General features: G+C 44.1%; 1 protein-coding gene across 1 annotated transcript in view; it reads left to right on the top strand.

Annotated features, from left to right (window-relative positions):
• The first annotated feature begins 347 nt into the window (after window positions 1-347).
• wnt3a (wingless-type MMTV integration site family, member 3A) overlaps window positions 348-25,644 on the top strand; it is a 35,292-nt gene continuing 9,995 nt past the window's right edge. The window contains exons 1-2 of the mRNA XM_021614260.3: window positions 348-573; window positions 11,931-12,169. Coding sequence (XP_021469935.3) covers window positions 479-573; window positions 11,931-12,169 — 334 coding nt within the window. The 5' untranslated portion in view covers window positions 348-478. The remainder of the gene's footprint in view (window positions 574-11,930; window positions 12,170-25,644) is intronic.

Raw genomic sequence — 25,644 nt, 5'->3', positions numbered from 1 at the left:
TAGCAGCTTCAAACCAGGGAGTGAAATCCGGACAGGTTGTTATAGCTACCCAATCCACGGGGGTTCGATGTCTATTTAAAAGACCGCGGACCCTCCCTCTTCTCCTTTAAACAACATTATATATCACACACAACATGCCAATGCGACCATGTCTCAATGAGCACTAAAACACTATCTTCTTAAAATGAGCTCATTCTTGTGTTTGCTTTCAGCCTGACTGACTCAGGGATAGCGCGTTCGCATGACCAGAATTTCCCCTTTGGCAATACCTGCTGATTGGGTCCTAAAAGCAAGCTGCTTTTAACTTTTTATATTTGGCTCCCTTCTGCCATGACTAGTCGCAAAATATTGTTTCTCTAGCCTATCATTATTTTTAGGACAAGGTGAGAAATATTGGTCAGCAGCACAGATTGTTTTTTGTTTTTTTCTAATTGAAAAACGGAGTGCGCGCGTATGAACGCGCGTGTATGTGGTGAAGATGTTTTGCGAAACTTTTTTAAGGATGATATACCTTGGATGTTTCCTGTTTCTTTGTGGGTTAACGCATGCAATACCAAGTTATCCTATCTGGTGGTAAGTTTCATCTTCACTCTACTTTTAACTGCAACATGTTCTGAAAAATGATAACGATCTATTATTTCATCAATATACTTTTTCGTTTATTGTTGCTTTCAGTTGGTTTGTTTGAAATAATAATATCAGCATGTGGTTTCCGATGCTAGGCGCCCCGGCAATTAAGTTGTATCCTAGGCTATCATACCCGTCTAATTGACCCTGTCAACGGACAGTGGATATCGACGTTAACCAGCAGAGACAGAATCGTGAAGATGGGTTATAGAGCTAATCAAGTGAAATTGTATGAAGAAAAAACAGCACGTGAGTCACTGAAGCTATTGATTTAAAAACGCATGCAGTGCGGAAACAAGAATAGCCTACTTACCCAGACTGGTTATACAAAATACAATTCAAAGAGATTTTTGTTTAAACTAGTTTCCGTTTGCTTTGACTACCCTAAAAAGAGGTCATGCTGCATTCTACTTGATAAGAGATCGCTGATGATAGATACTGATTAAAATAATAACGGGAAGGAAAGTAAGCCGAACGTGTTTTGTTGAATGATAATTTCAAATTATTATTATTATTTATTAATATTATTATTATTGTTGAATATTACATGCGTTTATGAGAGGGGCGGTGCGAAACGGAAAGGTTATTAGTTTCATGATACTAATATTCAACAACAATAATAATAATAAATTATAAAAAATCATGTGGAATCATCATTCAACAAAACACGTTCAGCTTACTTTCCTTCGCGTTATTATTTTAATCAAAGTTTAAACGCAACATTTAAATGACCTAATAATCTCAATGTTTTATTCGATATGTATAATATAGATTTTATTGAATACACGAATTTCACGATTGAGAATATTGATTATTTCCCAAAGCTCAGTATTTAATTGAAATTGGCCATCAGTTATGTCATCCAATGGAGTGGTGTAACCCTATACCGCAATTATTTGTATAGCTTCAGATACTGATTATCCTGGCTTCATCATTGAAATTAGTTTTCAATGATGCTTCATAAACTACAGCCTAACATGTGTTGTTTGGTGGTACCCATACGCAATTGTTATTTATTTGTGTTATTTATTAGTCTTCTTAAAGGACTGGTGTTGATCATTTCCCAAACAGTCAAATAATTTTTTGCAAGTGTTAAAGGCCTAAGGAGAATGAGGGATGGCTTTAGGCCTTGAGTTGGGGGTCAGTTGAGAAAGGAATTAAACCCAATGGTCCATTCACAGACCAATGGAAATGAGGATGTACGTTTTTTAACTGGAATTGCATTTTGATTGAAAATAATCCATAATTGACCGAATGTCTTATTTTAAAGGTAAGAGATGTCTGGTATCATCTCATCACAAAATATTTACTGTTTTCTGAGTTATTGTTTAGGCTTATTGTATGCTATAAAAGTATCTTGATTGAAGGTGACATTTATAATGTAAGTAGGACTGCCTTAGGTCATTAGAGGAGCTTCAATTGATCATTAATTGATCTCTGTTGAAAAAACAACAGCAAAAATTGATGCAAGAAAAGAGTGGGATTTGAGCCAACAACACTGGGTGAACTGGTTGAGTCAGCTGATCAAACTGAGAAAGAAACAATGATGGAAGAGTGCAATTGGAGAGGAATGAATTAGTGACAGTGGGTTGAAAAAGGATAGAAAATTGGAGGAATGTGAATTCCATTTATTCCTCTTTAGGATGGATTTCGTAGAAAGGCTAGTGGAACCCTCTTGTTGAACAACTCTTCCCTTGAGAGGGGAGACATTTGTCAGATGCTGCAGCCCAGAGGCATTATAGCCGGAGGATAGGGGATGCTACATTATAGACACAGTCCTAGATCAGAGATCCTCATCCCCAAGAAATTCACTACAGATTTATATTTCACCAATCACACAATGGCATCCTTCCTCAAATCAATGTTTCCCATGAAATATTAAAGATGCTGTGTCCCTGCACTTAATTCAGCTAATAGGTCTCCTATTAATCTACTTACATGCTCAGCTGGACAGATATCCAGCATAAACAGTGGTGGGCTCTAGTCCTAAATCAGCACTCCTGCTCTGAGACCCAGGGCTCTGAGACTGGCCAGGATCAGGATAAATCAAATCAAATCAAATCAAATTTTATTTGTCACATACACATGGTTAGCAGATGTTAATGCGAGTGTAGCGAAATGCTTGTGCTTCTAGTTCCGACAATGCAGTGATAACCAACAAATAATCTAACTAACAATTCCAAAACTACTGTCTTATACACAGTGTAAGGGGATAAAGAATATGTACATATGGATATATGAATGAGTGATGGTACAGAGCAGCATAGGCAAGATACAGTAGATGATATCGAGTACAGTATATACATATGAGATGAGTATGTAAACAAAGTGGCATAGTTAAAGTGGCTAGTGATACATGTATTACATAAGGATGCAGTCAATGATATAGAGTACAGTATATACGTATGCATGTGAGATGAATAATGTAGGGTAAGTAACATTATATAAGGTAGCATTGTTAAAAGTGGCAAGTGATATATTTACATAATTTCCTATCAATTCCCATTATTAAAGTGGCTGGAGTTGAGTCAGTGTCATTGTCAGTGTGTTGGCAGCAGCCACTCAATGTTAGTGGTGGCTGTTTAACAGTCTGATGGCCTTGAGATAGAAGCTGTTTTTCAGTCTCTCGGTCCCAGCTTTGATGCACCTGTACTGACCTCGCCTTCTGGATGATAGCGGGGTGAACAGGCAGTGGCTCGGGTGGTTGATGTCCTTGATGATCTTTATGGCCTTCCTCATTCTGAGGGGAGAAATCTAAAGGCTATGGTCTACTTCTGTGGTTCCCAAACCAACCCCCCCCCCTCCCCCGCTAGCCGTTCCCCTATTTGATCTATACCAGTACTAGTATCCGATTCAACTAGTGCTAATCATCAAGCCCTGGATATGTTGAATCAAGGTGGCCTAGTAGAATACCGTAGCTCAATTAAATGGGAGTGGCTAGGGATACTCAATTAGAGGTTTGGGAAACACTGGTCTACTACAATGCTGACAGAGGGTTGGTCCCCAAGTTCCACCAGATGGGTTCCAGAATCAAAGTGACAGAGTTATAACTTATGTCAATGCAAAACAGTATGTTCTTGAGGTACAGCGCACAGTACACAATCATTCACCCTCTCTTGTTGGATCATAAAGGAGCTGTCTTTTTTGTTTCTTTTTTGTGGGGCCAATATTGTATCAAAACACCAGATCCAGTCATGATGACTGACAAAGAGGATAGAAGGCAAGCTTCCATTTGGTCACAGTAACCAGCCTCTGTCATCAACTTGTGTGTTTATGATTTGCTATTGGCGGGTGGGTCAGAGCACTGATTCAGCCTGGGCAAGAGTGCAACGACGGAAGCAAAACAGAGGCGAGCGTGTCCAAAGACGCCATTGAGGTCTCTCTGGGTTTATTGTATCACCCCTACCAATTCAAACAAAGCTCAGCTGGAGCTGCAGCACCAGGCTATAAGGAGCTGAAGTGATGTCACCATTGAACTCTGCATACTTTACGTAATATCAAGTTTTGATTGATTCTGGCTTCATGGAAACTAGATACCTCACTAAAGAGTGAGATAAGAAGCTAAAATAGAAACGTGTTCCATGGTACTATGATTCAATACAATTTGAACACCATGCTGTTGAACAATAGGCATTTTTTAGATCCTCTCACCAAACGTGACTTTAGCAAATAACCTGTCAACCATCCAATAAATGACAGATAATATTATGATGAAAAGTAGCTTTGTGGAGGTATGTTGGTGGAAGCTGGTGCCTGAATGCCGCTTGGAATTGGAATGGCCACCAGCGGTATTTCACCTTTAACTACACTCTTAGAGAAAGGGTGCTATCTAGAACCTAAAAGGGTTCTTTGGCTGTCACCATAGGAGAACCCTTTGATGAACCCTTTTTGGTTGCACATCCTCCACCAATCCTCCACCATGATCCGCCTGCCACTGTACAGTATACACTCTTAGAAAAAAGGGTTCCAAAAGGGTTATTTGGCTGTCCCCATAGGAGGTAGAAGCCTTTTGGTTCCAAGTAGAATCCTTTCCACTGAGGGTTTTACTTGGAACCAAAAGGCTTCTACCTCCTATGGGGACAGCCAAATAACCCTTTTGGAACCCTTTTTTCTAAGAGTGTATACTGTACAGTGGCAGGCGGATCATGGTGGAGGATTGGTGGAGGATGTGGATCTCAACCAAGGCAGGTTCATGTCTGTCTAACTCCCTGACCTGTCATGGCTCAGCCTGACTGCACCCGCCACACACCCACCCCACACCACCTTAAAAGATAAATACCTGGAGGTGAAAGCTTGCCGCACATTCCTTTTCCCAAACATGCTCTCTTGATGTCAAAGTCGGCTCCAAAGCCCCGGGGCCTCCAAGAGTAAAGTGGTAATTCTACGGTACCCTGCTTGGGCTTGCTGAAATATGCATTTAACCTAGGCTGGATACACTTCAGTGAGAGGAGGACAGATCTATACTGACTGAGACTAAAATCAAACATGATATCTATTATTTTCTCTTGTGTGTGTATTTCTGATTATAACATGCAGCTACTGTTTATAGAGATGATACAGGTCTGGTTTATATGAATACTCAATGGTCTTGATTTTGTTTGAGTTTGTGTATCACCAACAGGAAATGTTTTTTTTTTCTACTCAGTGGCAAGTGGTAAGGAATGCGATATCAGACACATGATGCATTATTTACCTATGAGGAAACAAAAATACCTTTTGTAATATGTTCACTTTAGATCTATGAATTACAAGGAGGAACCATTCACTAATAAATACAAACAGTTTGCATTCAACCTTAGACCACAAATTCCATACATCTGAAATGAAGTTGTACAGCATGTAAAATATGTATTTTTTAGCACTCAATAACACCATGTCCTTTATAGTCTACCTCTGTAACAAATCCATGAATCATATTCTGTTGAAGCGTTGCCGCTTCTTCTCCTCCTGCTTCCTTACAGGCATAGAGGTGACCTGAATCACTCAGCCTGTATGGGACATCTTGAGACTTATGACTATGTGTCCAGGCAGGTTCTGTCTATCTCTTTGTCTGTCTGTCTGACTTGTATTGATCAAATCATATGTTCTACAGCGTACACTCCCATACACTACTAGGTTTAGCCAGCTCATACATGGTCAAACATGAGTTTCGCATAAATGAGAATCAACAGGTCACACCTAAAAATATACACTACCGGTCAACATTTTCAGAACACCTGCTCAAGGGTTTTACTTTATTTTTACTATATTCTACATTGTAGAATAATAGTGAAGACATCAAAACTATGAAATAGCACATGTGGAATCATGTCGTAACCAAAACAAATTCTACAAATCAGAATATATTTTATATTTGAGATAAGCAAAGAGAAACGACAGTCCATCATTGATTTATGACATGAAGGTCAGTCAGGAAATGAAGACCCAGAGTTACCTCTGCTGCAGAGGATAAGTTCATTAGAGTTACCAGCTTCAGAAATTGCAGCCAAAATAAATGCTTCACCGAGTTCAAGTAACAGACACATCTCAACATCAGCTGTTCAGATGAGACTGCATGAATCAGGCCTTCATGGTCGAATTGCTGCAAAGAAACCACTGCTAAAAGACACCAATAATAAGAAGAGACTTGCTTTGGCCCAAAAAAACACAAGAAATGGACATTAGACCAGTGGAAATCTGTCCTTTGGTCTGAGTCCAAATTGTTGATTTTTGATTCTAACCGCCGTGTCTTTATGTGTGTGGTTCACACCGTGAAGTATGGATGAGGAGATGTGATGGTGTGGGGGTGCTTTTCTGGTGACACTGCCAGTAATTTATTTAGAATTCAAGGCACACGTAACCAGCATGGCTACCACAGCATTCTGCAGCGATACGTCATCCCATCTGGTTTGGGCTTAGTGGGACTATTATTTGTTTTTCAACAGGACAATAATCCAACACACCGCCAGGCTGTGTAAGGGCTATTTTACCAAGAAGGAGGGTGATGGAGTGCTGCATCAGGTGACCTGGCTTCCACAATCCCCTGACCTCAACCAAATTGAGATGCTCAGCATATGTGGGAACTCCTTCAAGACTGTTGGAAAAGCATTCCAGGTGAAGCTGGTTGAGAGAATGCCAAGAGTGTGCAAATCTGTCATCAAGGCAAAGGGTGGCTATTTGAAGAATCTAAAATATAAAATATATTTTGATTTGTTTAACACTTGTTTGGTAACTACACGATTCCATATGTGTTTGTGGTGTTGATGTCTTAACTATTATTCTACAATGTAGAAAATAGTAAAAATAAAGAAAAACCCTTGAATGAGTAGGTGTTCTAAAACTTTTGACCGGTAGTGTATATAACCACAATCAACAGGTGTGGGGAACTGCATAAAGCAATACAACAATAAGTGCAGCACAACGGTGAAATAAAACCACATACAGTAGCAGAGTATCAGTGTAGCAAGCTAGTCAAACAGTTTGGAATCCTGCCTTTGTTTGTTTTCTTACACCTGCTGACCTCACTCAACACCCACAGAAACATTCATGAGTTCTTCCTGGCAGAACAGAACGTCTACAGGTCAAATTAAAAGCTGTGCCATTTGTTTTCCCTTCTTCCCCCTTCTGTCTTCCCCCAGACAAGATCCTATCTGCTCACACTTGCAGAGGGAGTTGTACTTGTGTTGCTGGTTCCACTTGGCATGGTTCAGTATTCACATTTCTACTCTATGTGTATTAGGGGCAAGTGTCTGAGGTACGTTGTGATGTGGACTCAGGTTTCTGTTGTAAGAGGTGTGCTATGCTATGCTCTGCTCAGCACCTCAGGATGCGGATTGACAAGGGGCCAAAGAGAGGTCACTTTGTAATAGGATTTTCCTTGTTTACTGATGCTCTTGCTTTCATTCATATTTATCGCAGACAAAATGCAGGCCATGAGGATGTGATTTTTCTCACAGACACTTTTAAAACCTGTTTCTCCCTGTCTTTCTTTTTGTATTTCTCATATATGATTAACCAGAGGTCTAGTCATGTCTAAGAGTCAAAGAAAATAATATGAGAAACCCTTTAAAGTGAGCATGACACATTGCTCCGCCATTTGCTCAGGGATATACTTTGGAAAGTACTAAATGGCTACACCTATTAGGTAACCTATTGAGGTATGTAGGCTAAAGACAAGAGGTGAAAGCAGATGCATGGGACTAGATGTATTCAGTTGAGCTTAATTTGTTTAGAGCAAACAATATATTATCTTTGTGACTGTTGATTTGCGATGCATACGTATGGTACACGAGGTCAGTGTCAGGGAGTCTCAGGGACGACCAGTGTAGGATAATGCGGTCATTTTTTATTTAAATTTTTTTTGGGGTGTAATTTAGATGTGCCTGGGGGTGGAACCTTGTCTCTGTGTGGTTATCTTGTTCTTGTGATCACAGAGTGATTACTTCTTAAACATCGTTGCACAGGTCAACAGTTAGTGAGCTAATTGAGCTGCACAAGACCTGCCTGCTTCCACCTGCTCTCACTCTAGGGCTACTGTTGGAGAAGCAAAACAGTGGGTGGACATCTCTTCTATCTACTTGATCTTCTTTTTGTCCACCTCATGTTATTTTGGATAAGTGTAAAATTCCCTTGTTCTACTGTTGGTGGTTGGAGCAGATCGCTATGCAAACAAACACTGCACTGTCAGCCTCTGTCATTATGGCCAGATCACTCAGACTTGGATCACCAGATTACTGTCATCAATAGCAGCCTTAGTGTGGACTGATGTTACTGCAGAAGGAGCTGTTGAATGGTGTGCCAAGAAGGCACTTGTTGCTACTATGTGGTAGTTACCTTGCCAATGACAATAGGAAGTCAGCTATTAAATCAAATGTTATGTTATGGCCGTTACATAATATGTTTATATTCGTGGTGAATTGATTAATATAACAATCCCATTCATAGAATGAGGTTTGTCCAAGCACATCTATGAGCTGTATCTACCTGAGCTGACAAGTATGGATAGTAATTGAAATGGAACTCACCCTCTCTAGTACGGTGGAAGAGGATGAATGGATATACAGTGCCTTGCGAAAGTATTCGGCCCCCTTGAACTTTGCGACCTTTTGCCACATTTCAAGCTTCAAACATAAAGATATAAAACTGTATTTTTTTGTGAAGAATCAACAACAAGTGGGACACAATCATGAAGTGGAACGACATTTATTGGATATTTCAAACTTTTTTAACAAATCAAAAACTGAAAAATTGGGCGTGCAAAATTATTCAGCCCCCCTAAGTTAATACTTTGTAGCGCCACCTTTTGCTGCGATTACAGCTGTAAGTCGCTTGGGGTATGTCTCTATCAGTTTTGCACATCGAGAGACTGACATTTTTTCCCATTCCTCCTTGCAAAACAGCTCGAGCTCAGTGAGGTTGGATGGAGAGCATTTGTGAACAGCAGTTTTCAGTTCTTTCCACAGATTCTCGATTGGATTCAGGTCTGGACTTTGACTTGGCCATTCTAACACCTGGATATGTTTATTTTTGAACCATTCCATTGTAGATTTTGCTTTATGTTTTGGATCATTGTCTTGTTGGAAGACAAATCTCCGTCCCAGTCTCAGGTCTTTTGCAGACTCCATCAGGTTTTCTTCCAGAATGGTCCTGTATTTGGCTCCATCCATCTTCCCATCAATTTGAACCATCTTCCCTGTCCCTGCTGAAGAAAAGCAGGCCCAAACCATGATGCTGCCACCACCATGTTGGGGATGGTGTGTGTTCAGGGTGATGAGATGTGTTGCTTTTACGCCAAAAATAACGTCTTGCATTGTTGCCAAAACAATGGTTTGGTTTCATCTGACCAGAGCACCTTCTTCCACATGTTTGGTGTGTCTCCCAGGTGGCTTGTGGCAAACTTTAAACAACACTTTTTATGGATATCTTTAAGAAATGGCTTTCTTCTTGCCACTCTTCCATAAAGGCCAGATTTGTGCAATATACGACTGATTGTTGTCCTATGGACAGAGTCTCCCACCTCAGCTGTAGATCTGTGCAGTTCATCCAGAGTGATCATGGGCCTCTTGGCTGCATCTCTGATCAGTCTTCTCCTTGTATGAGCTGAAAGTTTAGAGGGACGGCCAGGTCTTGGTAGATTTGCAGTGGTCTGATACTCCTTCCATTTCAATATTATCGCTTGTACAGTGCTCCTTGGGATGTTTAAAGCTTGGGAAATCTTTTTGTATCCAAATCCGGCTTTAAACTTCTTCACAACAGTATCTCGGACCTGCCTGGTGTGTTCCTTGTTCTTCATGATGCTCTCTGCGCTTTTAACGGACCTCTGAGACTATCACAGTGCAGGTGCATTTATACGGAGACTTGATTACACACAGGTGGATTGTATTTGTCATCATTAGTCATTTAGGTCAACATTGGATCATTCAGAGATCCTCACTGAACTTCTGGAGAGAGTTTGCTGCACTGAAAGTAAAGGGGCTGAATAATTTTGCACGCCCAATTTTTCAGTTTTTGATTTGTTAAAAAAGTTTGAAATATCCAATAAATGTCGTTCCACTTCATGATTGTGTCCCACTTGTTGTTGATTCTTCACAAAAAAATACAGTTTTATATCTTTATGTTTGAAGCCTGAAATGTGGCAAAAGGTCGCAAAGTTCAAAGGGGCCGAATACTTTCGCAAGGCACTGTAAATGGAACATGGTGGCTAGATCAAAACAGAGTGATGGGATGAGAGGAGCAGAGCAGAGAAACCGTGAGTGAGGAGTGAAGGACACATACTGTATGTAACAAGCTTCATGTGGGAAGTGTCATGAGAGTGGTCTGAGTATATCTTCTTAATATACTGTAATAATACATGAGTACAGTAGGATATCAACTAAACAGCCATATTGTGGTATGGATAATGGAACTGTGTCCTAAACAATGCCCGCCTTGGGGACAATACAGTTCATATGCTGCTGTTAGAATATAGCGGGCATAAATTAATCTAATTTCATGGCCACTGTACAAAACAGTGGAAATGCAAACTGACTGGAGACAGATTGACTGGTGCCTTTACTACCTTCTTTAGATCAAACAATTACAGCATGCTGTTGAAAAGTCTTCTACAAAAGTACTAGGATGACATAACACGAGATGACACAGCAGGGGACTAGTTGTCACGGTTCGATGGTTATGAGCGATGTAAATACCTCAATTGAGACACACACAAAAACACAGCGAGAAAGATATAATCAGGGAACAATCAAGTTTGCACTTGTTGCAACCCAGAATCCCCATCCTCAAAGGGAGGGGACGATGAGGATGGATGGATATATAATTAATACATACCTATGAAGTCCCAGTGTACATTTGCACTCTCATTACCCTAAGCCAAGGGTAAATAAAAAAAGGTTGTGGTTCTCTGTAATAACAAGGTGCCGTTTCAAAGTTCTCAACCTAGAGGTCTATGAACCACTTGGGGTTCACTGGGGACTTTCATCTTTCCCCGTGGCCCTGCTTTGTTACCTCTGGAGTATAGGATTGAGACTGTTTTAAATCCACACAAAGGCCAGGTGGTTACAGAGGGGATAGATGCAGGGATAAGGCATGGATGCTTAATGGTAGCATCTGATACACCAACCTGGTCTCAGAGCATTTCATATTATTCTGTACGTAACTCTGTAACACTCCATTTAGTATTATATGTTTAGTTTCGTATGGTATGTATTAATTTGTGGATGTCTATCAACCATCTCGTACGATTTGTTACGAAATACAATTCGTATTATATGTTACGAATTTGCGAAACATACAATATGTTACAAATTTGCCAAACGTATTATATGTAACAAATTCTAGGTAGGTGGCTAGCTGGCTAACGTTAGCTTGGCTAGGGGTTAGAGTTAAGGTTAGGGTTAAGCTTAGGAATTAGGTTAACGAGTTAAAGTTAGGGTTAGGAGAAGGGTTAGCTAAAAGGGTTAAGGCTATGGTTAGGAGAAGGGTTAGCTAAAAGGGTTAAGGCTATGGTTAGCTAACATGCTAAGTAGTTGCAAAATCGCTAAAAAGTAGTAAGTAGTTGAAAAGTTGCTAATTAGCTCAAATGCTAAAGTTGTCCATGATGAGATTCGAACTAGATGCTAGATTTTCGCATTATACGCCCACCCATCCATGGGTTTACATTTTGTATGTTACATCTAGTCTATGAGACCATGCTGGATACACACGCACATGCAAACACACACGCACACACACTGCACATACACACTGCATACACACGCAGAGATAGAAAGAGAAAAACACACTCAGTATATCATGGCACTAACCCGCCTCCTGTCTCCCCCATGCAGGTCCCTAGCGGTGGGCCACCAGTACTCGTCCCTGGGCTCCCAGCCCATCCTGTGTGGCTCCATTCCTGGCCTGGTGCCCAAACAGCTGCGATTCTGCCGGAACTACGTGGAGATCATGCCCAGTGTGGCCGAGGGGGTGAAGATCGGTATCCAGGAGTGCCAGCACCAATTCAGGGGCCGCCGCTGGAACTGTACCACCATCAACGACAAGGCCATCTTTGGACCAGTGCTTGACAAAGGTAACATACCGTAATACCCCTAAAAGACAACACAGGTTACACTCATAAAACAGTGCAAGCTAGCCATCTTTGGACCAGTGCTTGACAAAGGTAACATACCGTAATACCCCTAAAGGACAACACAGGTTACACTCATAAAACAGTGCAAGCTAGCCATCTTTGGACCAGGGCTGGACAAATGTAAGAACATATCTTGAGAGGAAAAGGCAATGTAATAAAACAGTGCAGCCTTGCCCAATGGTATTTTTCCTACTGAGTGGGCTACTCATCTCCAGAACAGGAAGGCTGTGGGTGACATGCCTACAATCTACATTTAATAACACTTAACTGTGAGAATCATGTCTAAAACCAGTTGAATTGTTGAGGGACTTGGCTACATTGGAAATAACTTTCTTCGTGCTATACAGCACAGGTGGCATGAACTGCATGACTTGAATACCTGAAGTGAGTGTTTTCCCCATAGCTATCTGTTCCCATGTTCTTGGAAGAATACTAGTGTACTATAATAATTTCCTTGTCTGTCAATGTTGGTTATGCTTGGCATGTGAAATGACAAACGATAGCTAACCCTGTCTCAACTGAACCTCTATCACTCACTTTACTCAAGGCTGCCACCTGTGTTGATATTCAGAGAGTTTAAGAGCATTATGTTGTTAGTTGTTGTTATCATGTAGTTAAACAAGCAAGGAAAGTTTTTACTCCATTCTGCTGCAGTCTGTGTGTGTGTGTGTGTGTGTGTGTGTGTGTGTGTGTGTGTGTGTGTGTGTGTGTGTGTGTGCGTGTGTGTGTGTGTGTGTGTGTGTGTGTGTGTGTGTGTGTGTGTGTGCGTGTGTGTGTGTGTATTTATCATATGCACTTAAAATCCTTGTTCAAATAGACTTGAGAGACTCCTTCAGCTATGAGCAGTGTAAACCGATGAAATTATGTGTGTATACACTTTGGGTGGAGAACGTTGTCTTTTGTTGGGATTTTCTCTAGAAGGGAATCCCCTTTAAGCCCCCCCCCCCCCCCCTCAATGTGAGGAGTGTAAAATAAGGATAAAGACACATAACTTACATTAAATTCAAAATTCTATTTGATATGAAGTTAACCAATGAATAACCCATATTTTACAAACACATTTTTGTAGCTGTATCATTCAGCTGTGATATCATGAAGTTAGTGTTTTTTTCTGTCTGCACATGTTTGCACCGTGACCCCAGGATTGTTGCCAGTAGTCAGGGATAGAGAGATGAGGTGAGAGGAGCATGGAGGGGTGATGGAAAAGAGAGGGGGAAGGAGGAAAAAGAGGGAGGGGGTCTAAACCTGTCAACTGGGTCTGGAAAAGACTGATGTTTACTATAGTGGGAGGTGGGGTTAGTTGGGGCAATTGCTTTTAATAAACTCTTGAGCCAGTTGTTCCATTGATAGAGAAGGCTTGAGCTCAAGTAGGTGGGTAATGATAGGGGTTCACAGTCCCTGGCCCCATTGTGGTGTAAATACCTCCACATCTCCCCATGGCTTCTCTCCCTCCTTGTCTAAATTGCAGGGCCACTGTGTGGAAAGGGGAGGCGGGGAGGCAGGCGGCCAGGCCAGGCTACTCTTGAGTTTTGGGCTGGGGGGGGGGGGGGGGGGGCTTTAGTAAATCATTTTGATTGGATTAAGGTCAGTGAAGCCCTTAATAACGTGAGAGGTCAAAGTGGTTGGATTAAGTGTCTTTGTCAGGGTCCGGGGAGAGTGACTGGCGGGGGCTCAGGGCCTTTTGATAGGGGAGAAGTTTCTCATTTCATTTGCTTTGATTGATGCTTGTATTTGTCTTTGGATTCTGGGCCATTGTCCCCCGGCACGACCAGTGTCTGTTCTGTTTGTCAGCCGTGCAGATGGATGTGTGTTTGTTTCCTCCTCAGGCCTTTTTGGTGGGAGAAAAGCTGAAAGGAACAGTAGGCCTCAAAAGCTTTGCACCTATCTGTTACAGTAGTTAGCCTACTATTGCCAATACCTTGTCCTAACCAGCTCATTGGCAGACGTCTCCCTGAACATCTAACAAGCAAAGATGAGTAAAGATCAGGGCTCAAGTTTGTTCCTTCAGATACTTAACCTACTGTATACGCCATCACTAGGTAGGAAAATGATGAATGAAGGCAAATATGTGTGATATATAATGGACTTGACAGAGGATAAAGTTATTTCAATATGCACACAGGTTATAGAATGCCTTGAAACATTAAGTGGAAAACATGTTTGGATTTTGAAACATTTTGTTGCAGGTTCTGGCAACAACCTGTTGTACTGATCATACCCTCTCACTCACACTATCTCTCTCTTTATTCAGTACACATCAACCAACAGTATCATGCAGATGTTGTGTTATGCAAGATTTCTACGTAGTATTTACATCTACAAAGTTTTTGCATCTACAAGGTTTTTCCATGATTTGTTTACTTGAAAACATGTGGAACCGTCCATATCCGATAAGCATGACAGAGAATATGGGCAGCCAGTGATCCTCCTGATATCTCTCTATTTCTCTCTCTCTCTCTCTCTCTCCCTGTCTCTCTCTCTCTCTCTCTCTCGCGCTCTCGCTCTCTCTTTCTCTCTGTCTATCTCTTATGCTCTCTCCCTTTGTCTCTTGCTCGCTATTTCTCTCTGTCTCTGTCTCTGTCTCTCTCTATTTCTCTCGCTCTCTCTCTCTCTCTCTTGCTCACTCTTTATCTGTCTCTGTCACTCTCTCTCGCTCACTCTCACTCACTCTCGAGCTCTCTCTCTGTCTCTATCTCTGTGTCTCGCTCTCTGTCTCTGTCTCTGTCTCTCTCTCTCTCCTGCCCTGCCCCCCTCACAGTGCCTAGCATACCTCCAGGCTATGTCTGCGTCAGCACTCATTAATTTACATTAACCAGTGTCAAAACATGCACTGCTGGAATCTGCCTGTGATGAAAGGGAAGGCAGACTGTGCAGGTGTTCTCAGTGTGTGAAAAGTCCTCACAAGGATAGTAAATCAAGGAACATTTTGACAAGTGGGGACATTTTGCCAGTCCCCACAAGGAAAAAGGCTAGGTTTAGCGTTTTTTTTTTAGAGTTAGGTTTAGCGTTACGGTTAGGGTTAGAATTAGGGTTAGGTGTTAGGGTTAGAAGTTAGGATTTGGGTTAGGGGTTTGGGGTAAAGGTTAGGCTAAATTAAGGGTTACGGGTTATGGAAAATAGTAATTTTGAATGGGTATCAATTGTTTGGTCTCCACAAGGATAGTAAAACAAATGTGTGTGTGTGTGTGTCGGACTCGGACAGGGTGTGCTTTGGGGAGCTCGCTCGGCACACTTGGCAGAGTAGGAGGAGTATAGGACATTGCAGCAGGGCTGCAGCCAAACCCTAGCCTAGTGTGAGTCATAGAAATGCTTAGAACAGGGAATGCCAACGAGAGTGGACAGGACAGACAGTCACATGAACCCAGACACAAAAGCTCTGTTTCACAGGTATAAACATGCACTGTTAGTCACCCCAGTGGATTAAATGGGTGAAAAGGATGTGTCTCTGATACAATAGGTCTCCATTATGTAAAAGTGGATATGATAGGGACACGTGTGCTTACAATGAGTTTGATCAATAGTCTGTGGCATTGTCCCGATAGTCAATTATAGTTCAGCTACAGTAGTTTTGTTCATGTGGTCTCACAGCTTCGCAGTTTGACTTTATTGTACTGCAATACTATTGAGAATAATGTGCAACTGGACAACCATAGCCACAAGGCTTGGGAAATCAGGATGTTTGTACTTGCTTTAGGGACTGATATACCCACAATAACCCTGATAAATGTCTTAGATGGAAAATACATGGAAGATATTCATAAAGGCAGTGCATCTGCTTCTATAATCTATAATCTATAAGTATATTCTACATGCACTGTGTGTGTTTCTCCTTGGTACTTAATGCCTAAACTAAACCAAACAGGGAAAAGGCCATTCACGGAATTCAGGTTACGACCCCTGACCTCAGGATGAGAAAGTGTTACAATTTAGGATGTGCTAAGAGGACCCTGCTTTTCATAAAGTGCATGTTTCTCCATGCTGGGGGAGGTGAGGTTAGTGCACCGGTATATCATTAACTCTGGCTAAGAAAGAAAGAAGGGGTGTGGTAAATGGAGTTGATGGGGGACCTTAGCTCCGCTCCCCACTGGGCGCTGCTCGAAGCACAATATCTCCGCAACCATGAGATTAAGCCAGGAGAGAAAGCGCTTTTCCCCATTCACACGCCCTTTAGATTGTTTTATTAAACCATTTGAATAGGGATTTCCCAGTCTGCCGACATGCGGGGTCTGGACAACGCATAGTTCTCTGTTGCTATGACTTAACTTGGTCCCCACTAATCACTGGCAAGGGCAGATTTCATATAAAATATCTGGGGCCATTGTGGGGCTAACACAGTGTGACAGTGGCAACACAATAGGGATTCAGCCCCCCAGCAGGTCGTAGGGACCACTTGCCATGCCAGGGTCCGGCAAAGTAGGGTGGTGGGGGGGCGATGTCACAAACAATCAGTCCACTTAGACTAGGCACATTCTTTTCCCAGGTAAGCCCTGGTCTGTCCCAGCCACCACCCACAGTCATCACTAGTTATCACAGTCATAAACCCCACCTATTTCTTAAATGGATCTTCTTAAAATGTGATTTTAAAGCTAACCTTAACCACACTGCTAACCTTGTTTTTGTTTTCATGAATATTTACGATATAGCCAATTTTGACTTTGTGTCTGTGGTAACTAGTGGAAACCACCACCAATGTTTTTCTCATCTTGTCCCCAGATAATCTTATTTTCCATCATCCCTCCATTTCTCCCTTCCCCTTTATTTGCTCTGCGGAATCCTTGTCAGTTAGTCGTAAGGGTTTGACCCACGGTTTATTGGCTTCCTGATAATAAAAGTGGAAGACTCAGTGGTTTTAAATTGATGTAGAAGTGGCGCCCTCTCAAGCTTTAGACCATTCACACCTCCGACTACCAACCACCACCTACCTACCTAGTGACTGCTCCAGGGTCAAAATTAAGTGAGCTGACATTAGTCAAATTCTATCTGTATGTTTCAAAGGAAGGAAGGCATTTTCTGATGGGGTTCAACTTGGTACAGTCCTGCTAACGGAGTACTGTAGTCCTGCCAAGGGAGTACAGTCCTTCTAATAGTGCTTGGTACAGCCCTGTTAACGGAGTACAGTCCTGCTAAAGGAGTACAGTCCTGCTAATAGTGCTTGGTACAGTCCTGCTAATAGTGCTTGGTACAGTCCTGCTAATAGTGCTTGGTACAGTCCTGCTAATAGTGCTTGGTACAGTCCTGCTAAGGGAGTACAGTCCTGCTAATAGTGCTTGGTACAGTCCTGCTAAGGGATTACAGTGGTTCTAAGGGAGTACAGTCCTGCTAAGGGAGTACAGTCCTGCTAATGGGGTACAGTCCTGCTAAGGGAGTACAGTCCTGCTAAGGGAGTACAGTCCTGCTAATGGAGCACAGTCCTGCTAAGGGGGTACAGTCCTGCTAAGGGAGTACAGTCCTGCTAAGGGAGTACATTCCTGCTAATGGAGTACAGTCCTGCTAAGGGAGTACAGTCCTGCCAAGGGGGTACAGTCCTGCTAATAGTGCTTGGTACAGTCCTGCTAAGGGATTACAGTCTTGCTAATAGTGCTTGGTATAGTCCTGCTAATAGTGCTTGGTGCAGTCCTGCTAATAGTGCTTGGTACAGTCCTGCTAAGGGAGTACAGTCCTGCTAATAGTGCTTGGTACAGTCCTGCTAAGGGAGTACAGTCCTGCTAATAGTGCTCGGTACCGTCCTGCTAAGGGAGTACAGTCCTGCTTATAGTGCTTGGTACAGTCCTGCTAAGGGAGTACAGTCCTGCTAAGGGAGTACAGTCCTGCTAAGGGAGTACAGTCCTGCTAATGGAGCACAGTCCTGCTAAGGGGGTACAGTCCTGCTAAGGGAGTACAGTCCTGCTAAGGGAGTACATTCCTGCTAATGGAGTACAGTCCTGCTAAGGGAGTACAGTCCTGCCAAGGGGGTACAGTCCTGCTAATAGTGCTTGGTACAGTCCTGCTAAGGGATTACAGTCTTGCTAATAGTGCTTGGTATAGTCCTGCTAATAGTGCTTGGTGCAGTCCTGCTAATAGTGCTTGGTACAGTCCTGCTAAGGGAGTACAGTCCTGCTAATAGTGCTTGGTACAGTCCTGCTAAGGGAGTACAGTCCTGCTAATAGTGCTCGGTACCGTCCTGCTAAGGGAGTACAGTCCTGCTAATAGTGCTTGGTACAGTCCTGCTAAGGGAGTACAGTCCTGCTAAGGGAGTACAGTCCTGCTAAGGGAGAACAGTCCTGCTAATAGTGCTTGGTACAGTCCTGCTAAGGGAGTACAGTCCTGCTAATAGTGCTTGGTACAGTCCTGCTAAGGGAGTACAGTCCTGCTAATAGTGCTTGGTACCGTCCTGCTAAGGGAGTACAGTCCTGCTAATAGTGCTTGGTACAGTCCTGCTAAGGGAGTACAGTCCTGCTAAGGGAGTACAGTCCTGCTAAGGGAGTACAGTCCTGCTAAGGGAGTACAGTCCTGCTAAGGGAGTACAGTCCTGCTAAGGGGGTACAGTCCTGCTAAGGGATTACAGTCCTGCTAAGGGAGTACAGTCCTGCTAATGGAGTACAGTCCTGCTAAGGGAGTACAGTCCTGCCAAGGGGGTACAGTCCTGCTAATAGTGCTTTGTACAGTCCTGCTAAGGGAGTACAGTCGTTCTAAGGAAGTACAGTCCTGCTAGTAGTGCTTGGTACAGTCCTGCTAAGGGATTAGAGTCGTTCTAAGGGAGTACAGTCCTGCTAAAGGAGTACAGCCGTTCTAAGGGAGTACAGTCCTGCTAATAGTGCTTGGTACAGTCCTGCTAAGGGAGTACAGTCCTGCTAAGGGAGTACAGTCCTGCTAAGGGAGTACAGTCCTTCTAAGGGAGTACAGTCCTGCTAATAGTGCTTGGTACAGTCCTGCTAAGGGAGTACAGTCCTGCTAATAGTGCTTGGTACAGTCCTGCTAAGGGATTACAGTCTTGCTAATAGTGCTTGGTACAGTCCTGCTAATAGTGCTTGTTGCAGTCCTGCTAATAGTGCTTGGTACAGTCCTGCTAAGGGAGTACAGTCCTGCTAATGGTGCTTGGTACAGTCCTGCTAAGGGAGTACAGTCTTGCTAATAGTGCTTGGTACAGTCCTGCTAAGGGAGTACAGTCCTGCTAATAGTGCTTGGTACAATCCTGCTAAGGGAGTACAGTCCTGCTAATAGTGCTTAGTACAATCCTGCTAAAGGAGTACAGTCCTGCTAATAGTGCTTGGCACAGTCCTGCTAAAGGAGTACAGTCCTGCTAAAGGAGTACAGTCCTGCTAAGGGAGTACAGTCCTGCTAATAGTGCTTGGTACAGTCCTGCTAAGGGAGTACAGACCTGCTAAAGTGCTTGGTACAGTCCTGATAAGGGAGTACAGTCCTGCTAAGGGAGTACAGTCCTGCTAATGGAGTACAGTCCTGCTAAGGGGGTACAGTCCTGCTAAGAGAGTACAGTCCTGCTAAGGGAGTACATTCCTGCTAATGGAGTACAGTCCTGCTAAGGGAGTACAGTCCTGCCAAGGGGGTACAGTCCTGCTAATAGTGCTTGGTACAGTCCTGCTAAGGGATTACAGTCTTGCTAATAGTGCTTGGTATAGTCCTGCTAATAGTGCTTGGTGCAGTCCTGCTAATAGTGCTTGGTACAGTCCTGCTAAGGGAGTAAAGTACTGCTAATTGTGCTTGGTACAGTCCTGCTAAGGGAGTACAGACCTGCTAATAGTGCTTGGTACAGTCCTGCTAAGGGAGTACAGTCCTGCTAATAGTGCTTGGTACAGTCCTGCTAAGGGAGTACAGTCCTGCTAATAGTGCTTGGTGCAATCCTGCTAAGGGAGTACAGTCCTGCTAATAGTGCTTGGTACAATCCTGCTAAAGGAGTACAGTCCTGCTAATAGTGCTTGGTACAATCCTGCTAAAGGAGTACATTCCTGCTAAAGGAGTACAGTCCTGCTATGGGAGTACAGTCCTGCTAATAGTGCTTGGTACAGTCCTGCTAAGGGAGTACAGTCCTGCTAATAGTGCTTGGTACAGACCTGCTAAGGGGGTACAGTCCGGCTAATAGTGCTTGGTACAGTCCTGCTAAGGGAGTACAGTCCTGCTAAGGGAGTACAGTCCTGCTAAGCGAGTACATTCCTGCTAATAGTGCTTTGTACAGTCCTGCTAAGGGAGTACAGTCCTGCTAAGGGAGTACAGTCCTGCTAATAGTGCTTGGTACAGTCCTGCTAAGGGATTACAGCCTTGCTAATAGTGCTTGGTATAGTCCTGCTAATAGTGCTTGGTACAGTCCTGCTAAGGGAGTACAGTCCTGCTAAGGGAGTACAGTCCTGCTAATGGAGCACAGTCCTGCTAAGGGGGTACAGTCCTGCTAAGGGAGTACAGTCCTGCTAAGGGAGTACATTCCTGCTAATGGAGTACAGTCCTGCTAAGGGAGTACAGTCCTGCCAAGGGGGTACAGTCCTGCTAATAGTGCTTGGTACAGTCCTGCTAAGGGATTACAGTCTTGCTAATAGTGCTTGGTATAGTCCTGCTAATAGTGCTTGGTGCAGTCCTGCTAATAGTGCTTGGTACAGTCCTGCTAAGGGAGTACAGTCCTGCTAATAGTGCTTGGTACAGTCCTGCTAAGGGAGTACAGTCCTGCTAATAGTGCTCGGTACCGTCCTGCTAAGGGAGTACAGTCCTGCTTATAGTGCTTGGTACAGTCCTGCTAAGGGAGTACAGTCCTGCTAAGGGAGTACAGTCCTGCTAAGGGAGTACAGTCCTGCTAATGGAGCACAGTCCTGCTAAGGGGGTACAGTCCTGCTAAGGGAGTACAGTCCTGCTAAGGGAGTACATTCCTGCTAATGGAGTACAGTCCTGCTAAGGGAGTACAGTCCTGCCAAGGGGGTACAGTCCTGCTAATAGTGCTTGGTACAGTCCTGCTAAGGGATTACAGTCTTGCTAATAGTGCTTGGTATAGTCCTGCTAATAGTGCTTGGTGCAGTCCTGCTAATAGTGCTTGGTACAGTCCTGCTAAGGGAGTACAGTCCTGCTAATAGTGCTTGGTACAGTCCTGCTAAGGGAGTACAGTCCTGCTAATAGTGCTCGGTACCGTCCTGCTAAGGGAGTACAGTCCTGCTAATAGTGCTTGGTACAGTCCTGCTAAGGGAGTACAGTCCTGCTAAGGGAGTACAGTCCTGCTAAGGGAGAACAGTCCTGCTAATAGTGCTTGGTACAGTCCTGCTAAGGGAGTACAGTCCTGCTAATAGTGCTTGGTACAGTCCTGCTAAGGGAGTACAGTCCTGCTAATAGTGCTTGGTACCGTCCTGCTAAGGGAGTACAGTCCTGCTAATAGTGCTTGGTACAGTCCTGCTAAGGGAGTACAGTCCTGCTAAGGGAGTACAGTCCTGCTAAGGGAGTACAGTCCTGCTAAGGGAGTACAGTCCTGCTAAGGGAGTACAGTCCTGCTAAGGGGGTACAGTCCTGCTAAGGGATTACAGTCCTGCTAAGGGAGTACAGTCCTGCTAATGGAGTACAGTCCTGCTAAGGGAGTACAGTCCTGCCAAGGGGGTACAGTCCTGCTAATAGTGCTTTGTACAGTCCTGCTAAGGGAGTACAGTCGTTCTAAGGAAGTACAGTCCTGCTAGTAGTGCTTGGTACAGTCCTGCTAAGGGATTACAGTCGTTCTAAGGGAGTACAGTCCTGCTAAAGGAGTACAGCCGTTCTAAGGGAGTACAGTCCTGCTAATAGTGCTTGGTACAGTCCTGCTAAGGGAGTACAGTCCTGCTAAGGGAGTACAGTCCTGCTAAGGGAGTACAGTCCTTCTAAGGGAGTACAGTCCTGCTAATAGTGCTTGGTACAGTCCTGCTAAGGGAGTACAGTCCTGCTAATAGTGCTTGGTACAGTCCTGCTAAGGGATTACAGTCTTGCTAATAGTGCTTGGTACAGTCCTGCTAATAGTGCTTGTTGCAGTCCTGCTAATAGTGCTTGGTACAGTCCTGCTAAGGGAGTACAGTCCTGCTAATGGTGCTTGGTACAGTCCTGCTAAGGGAGTACAGTCTTGCTAATAGTGCTTGGTACAGTCCTGCTAAGGGAGTACAGTCCTGCTAATAGTGCTTGGTACAATCCTGCTAAGGGAGTACAGTCCTGCTAATAGTGCTTAGTACAATCCTGCTAAAGGAGTACAGTCCTGCTAATAGTGCTTGGCACAGTCCTGCTAAAGGAGTACAGTCCTGCTAAAGGAGTACAGTCCTGCTAAGGGAGTACAGTCCTGCTAATAGTGCTTGGTACAGTCCTGCTAAGGGAGTACAGACCTGCTAAAGTGCTTGGTACAGTCCTGATAAGGGAGTACAGTCCTGCTAAGGGAGTACAGTCCTGCTAATGGAGTACAGTCCTGCTAAGGGGGTACAGTCCTGCTAAGAGAGTACAGTCCTGCTAAGGGAGTACATTCCTGCTAATGGAGTACAGTCCTGCTAAGGGAGTACAGTCCTGCCAAGGGGGTACAGTCCTGCTAATAGTGCTTGGTACAGTCCTGCTAAGGGATTACAGTCTTGCTAATAGTGCTTGGTATAGTCCTGCTAATAGTGCTTGGTGCAGTCCTGCTAATAGTGCTTGGTACAGTCCTGCTAAGGGAGTAAAGTACTGCTAATTGTGCTTGGTACAGTCCTGCTAAGGGAGTACAGACCTGCTAATAGTGCTTGGTACAGTCCTGCTAAGGGAGTACAGTCCTGCTAATAGTGCTTGGTACAGTCCTGCTAAGGGAGTACAGTCCTGCTAATAGTGCTTGGTGCAATCCTGCTAAGGGAGTACAGTCCTGCTAATAGTGCTTGGTACAATCCTGCTAAAGGAGTACAGTCCTGCTAATAGTGCTTGGTACAATCCTGCTAAAGGAGTACATTCCTGCTAAAGGAGTACAGTCCTGCTATGGGAGTACAGTCCTGCTAATAGTGCTTGGTACAGTCCTGCTAAGGGAGTACAGTCCTGCTAATAGTGCTTGGTACAGACCTGCTAAGGGGGTACAGTCCGGCTAATAGTGCTTGGTACAGTCCTGCTAAGGGAGTACAGTCCTGCTAAGGGAGTACAGTCCTGCTAAGCGAGTACATTCCTGCTAATAGTGCTTTGTACAGTCCTGCTAAGGGAGTACAGTCCTGCTAAGGGAGTACAGTCCTGCTAATAGTGCTTGGTACAGTCCTGCTAAGGGATTACAGCCTTGCTAATAGTGCTTGGTATAGTCCTGCTAATAGTGCTTGGTGCAGTCCTGCTAATAGTGCTTGGTACAGTCCTGCTAAGGGAGTACAGTCCTGCTAAGGGAGTACAGTCCTGCTAATAGTGCTTGGTACAGTCCTGCTAAGGGAGTACAGTCCTGCTAATAGTGCTTGGTACCGTCCTGCTAAGGGAGTACAGTCCTGCTAATAGTGCTTGGTACAGTCCTGCTAAGGGAGTACAGTCCTGCTAAGGGAGTACAGTCCTGCTAAGGGAGTACAGTCCTGCTAAGGGGGTACAGTCCTGCTAAGGGAGTACAGTCCTGCTAAGGGAGTACAGTCCTGCTAATGGAGTACAGTCCTGCTAAGGGAGTACAGTCCTGCCAAGGGGGTACAGTCCTGCTAATAGTGCTTGGTACAGTCCTGCTAAGGGAGTACAGTCGTTCTAAGGAAGTACAGTCCTGCTAGTAGTGCTTGGTACAGTCCTGCTAAGGGATTACAGTCGTTCTAAGGGAGTACAGTCCTGCTAAGGGAGTACAGTCCTGCTAAGCGAGTACATTCCTGCTAATAGTGCTTTGTACAGTCCTGCTAAGGGAGTACAGTCCTGCTAAGGGAGTACAGTCCTGCTAATAGTGCTTGGTACAGTCCTGCTAAGGGATTACAGCCTTGCTAATAGTGCTTGGTATAGTCCTGCTAATAGTGCTTGGTGCAGTCCTGCTAATAGTGCTTGGTACAGTCCTGCTAAGGGAGTACAGTCCTGCTAAGGGAGTACAGTCCTGCTAATAGTGCTTGGTACAGTCCTGCTAAGGGAGTACAGTCCTGCTAATAGTGCTTGGTACCGTCCTGCTAAGGGAGTACAGTCCTGCTAATAGTGCTTGGTACAGTCCTGCTAAGGGAGTACAGTCCTGCTAAGGGGTACAGTCCTGCTAAGGGAGTACAGTCCTGCTAAGGGGGTACAGTCCTGCTAAGGGAGTACAGTCCTGCTAAGGGAGTACAGTCCTGCTAATGGAGTACAGTCCTGCTAAGGGAGTACAGTCCTGCCGAGGGGGTACAATCCTGCTAATAGTGCTTGGTACAGTCCTGCTAAGGGAGTACAGTCGTTCTAAGGAAGTACAGTCCTGCTAGTTGTGCTTGGTACAGTCCTGCTAAGGGATTACAGTCGTTCTAAGGGAGTACAGTCCTGCTAAAGGAGTACAGCCGTTCTAAGGGAGTACAGTCCTGCTAAGGGAGTACAGTCCTTCTAAGGGAGTACAGTCCTGCTAATAGTGCTTGGTACAGTCCTGCTAAGGGAGTACAGTCCTGCTAATAGTGCTTGGTACAGTCCTGCTAAGGTATTACAGTCTTGCTAATAGTGCTTGGTACAGTCCTGCTAATAGTGCTTGTTGCAGTCCTGCTAATAGTGCTTGGTACAGTCCTGCTAAGGGAGTACAGTCCTGCTAATGGTGCTTGGTACAGTCCTGCTAAGGGAGTACAGTCTTGCTAATAGTGCTTGGTACAGTCCTGCTAAGGGAGTACAGTCCTGCTAATAGTGCTTGGTACATTCCTGCTAAGGGAGTACAGTCCTGCTAATGGTGCTTAGTACAATCCTGCTAAAGGAGTACAGTCCTGCTAATAGTGCTTGGTACAATCCTGCTAAGGGAGTACAGTCCTGCTAATGGTGCTTAGTACAATCCTGCTAAAGGAGTACAGTCCTGCTAATAGTGCTTGGCACAGTCCTGCTAAAGGAGTACAGTCCTGCTAAAGGAGTACAGTCCTGCTAAGGGAGTACAGTCCTGCTAATAGTGCTTGGTACAGTCCTGCTAAAGGAGTACAGACCTGCTAAAGTGCTTGGTACAGTCCTGCTAAGGGAGTACAGTCCTGCTAAGGGAGTACAGTCCTGCTAATGGAGTACAGTCCTGCTAAGGGGGTACAGTCCTGCTAAGAGAGTACAGTCCTGCTAAGGGAGTACATTCCTGCTAATGGAGTACAGTCCTGCTAAGGGAGTACAGTCCTGCCAAGGGGGTACAGTCCTGCTAATAGTGCTTGGTAAAGTCCTGCTAAGGGATCACAGTCTTGCTAATAGTGCTTGGTATAGTCCTGCTAATAGTGCTTGGTGCAGTCCTGCTAATAGTGCTTGGTACAGTCCTGCTAAGGGAGTAAAGTACTGCTAATTGTGCTTGGTACAGTCCTGCTAAGGGAGTACAGTCCTGCTAATAGTGCTTGGTACAGTCCTGCTAAGGGAGT

Source organism: Oncorhynchus mykiss, chromosome 8 (genome assembly GCF_057628025.1).
Source record: "Oncorhynchus mykiss isolate SJ-2025 chromosome 8, ASM5762802v1, whole genome shotgun sequence".
In the NCBI taxonomy this organism is placed as follows: domain Eukaryota; kingdom Metazoa; phylum Chordata; class Actinopteri; order Salmoniformes; family Salmonidae; genus Oncorhynchus; species Oncorhynchus mykiss.
The sequence above is the reverse complement of the archived record's forward strand: the minus strand, read 5'-3'. Positions and strand labels throughout refer to the sequence as shown.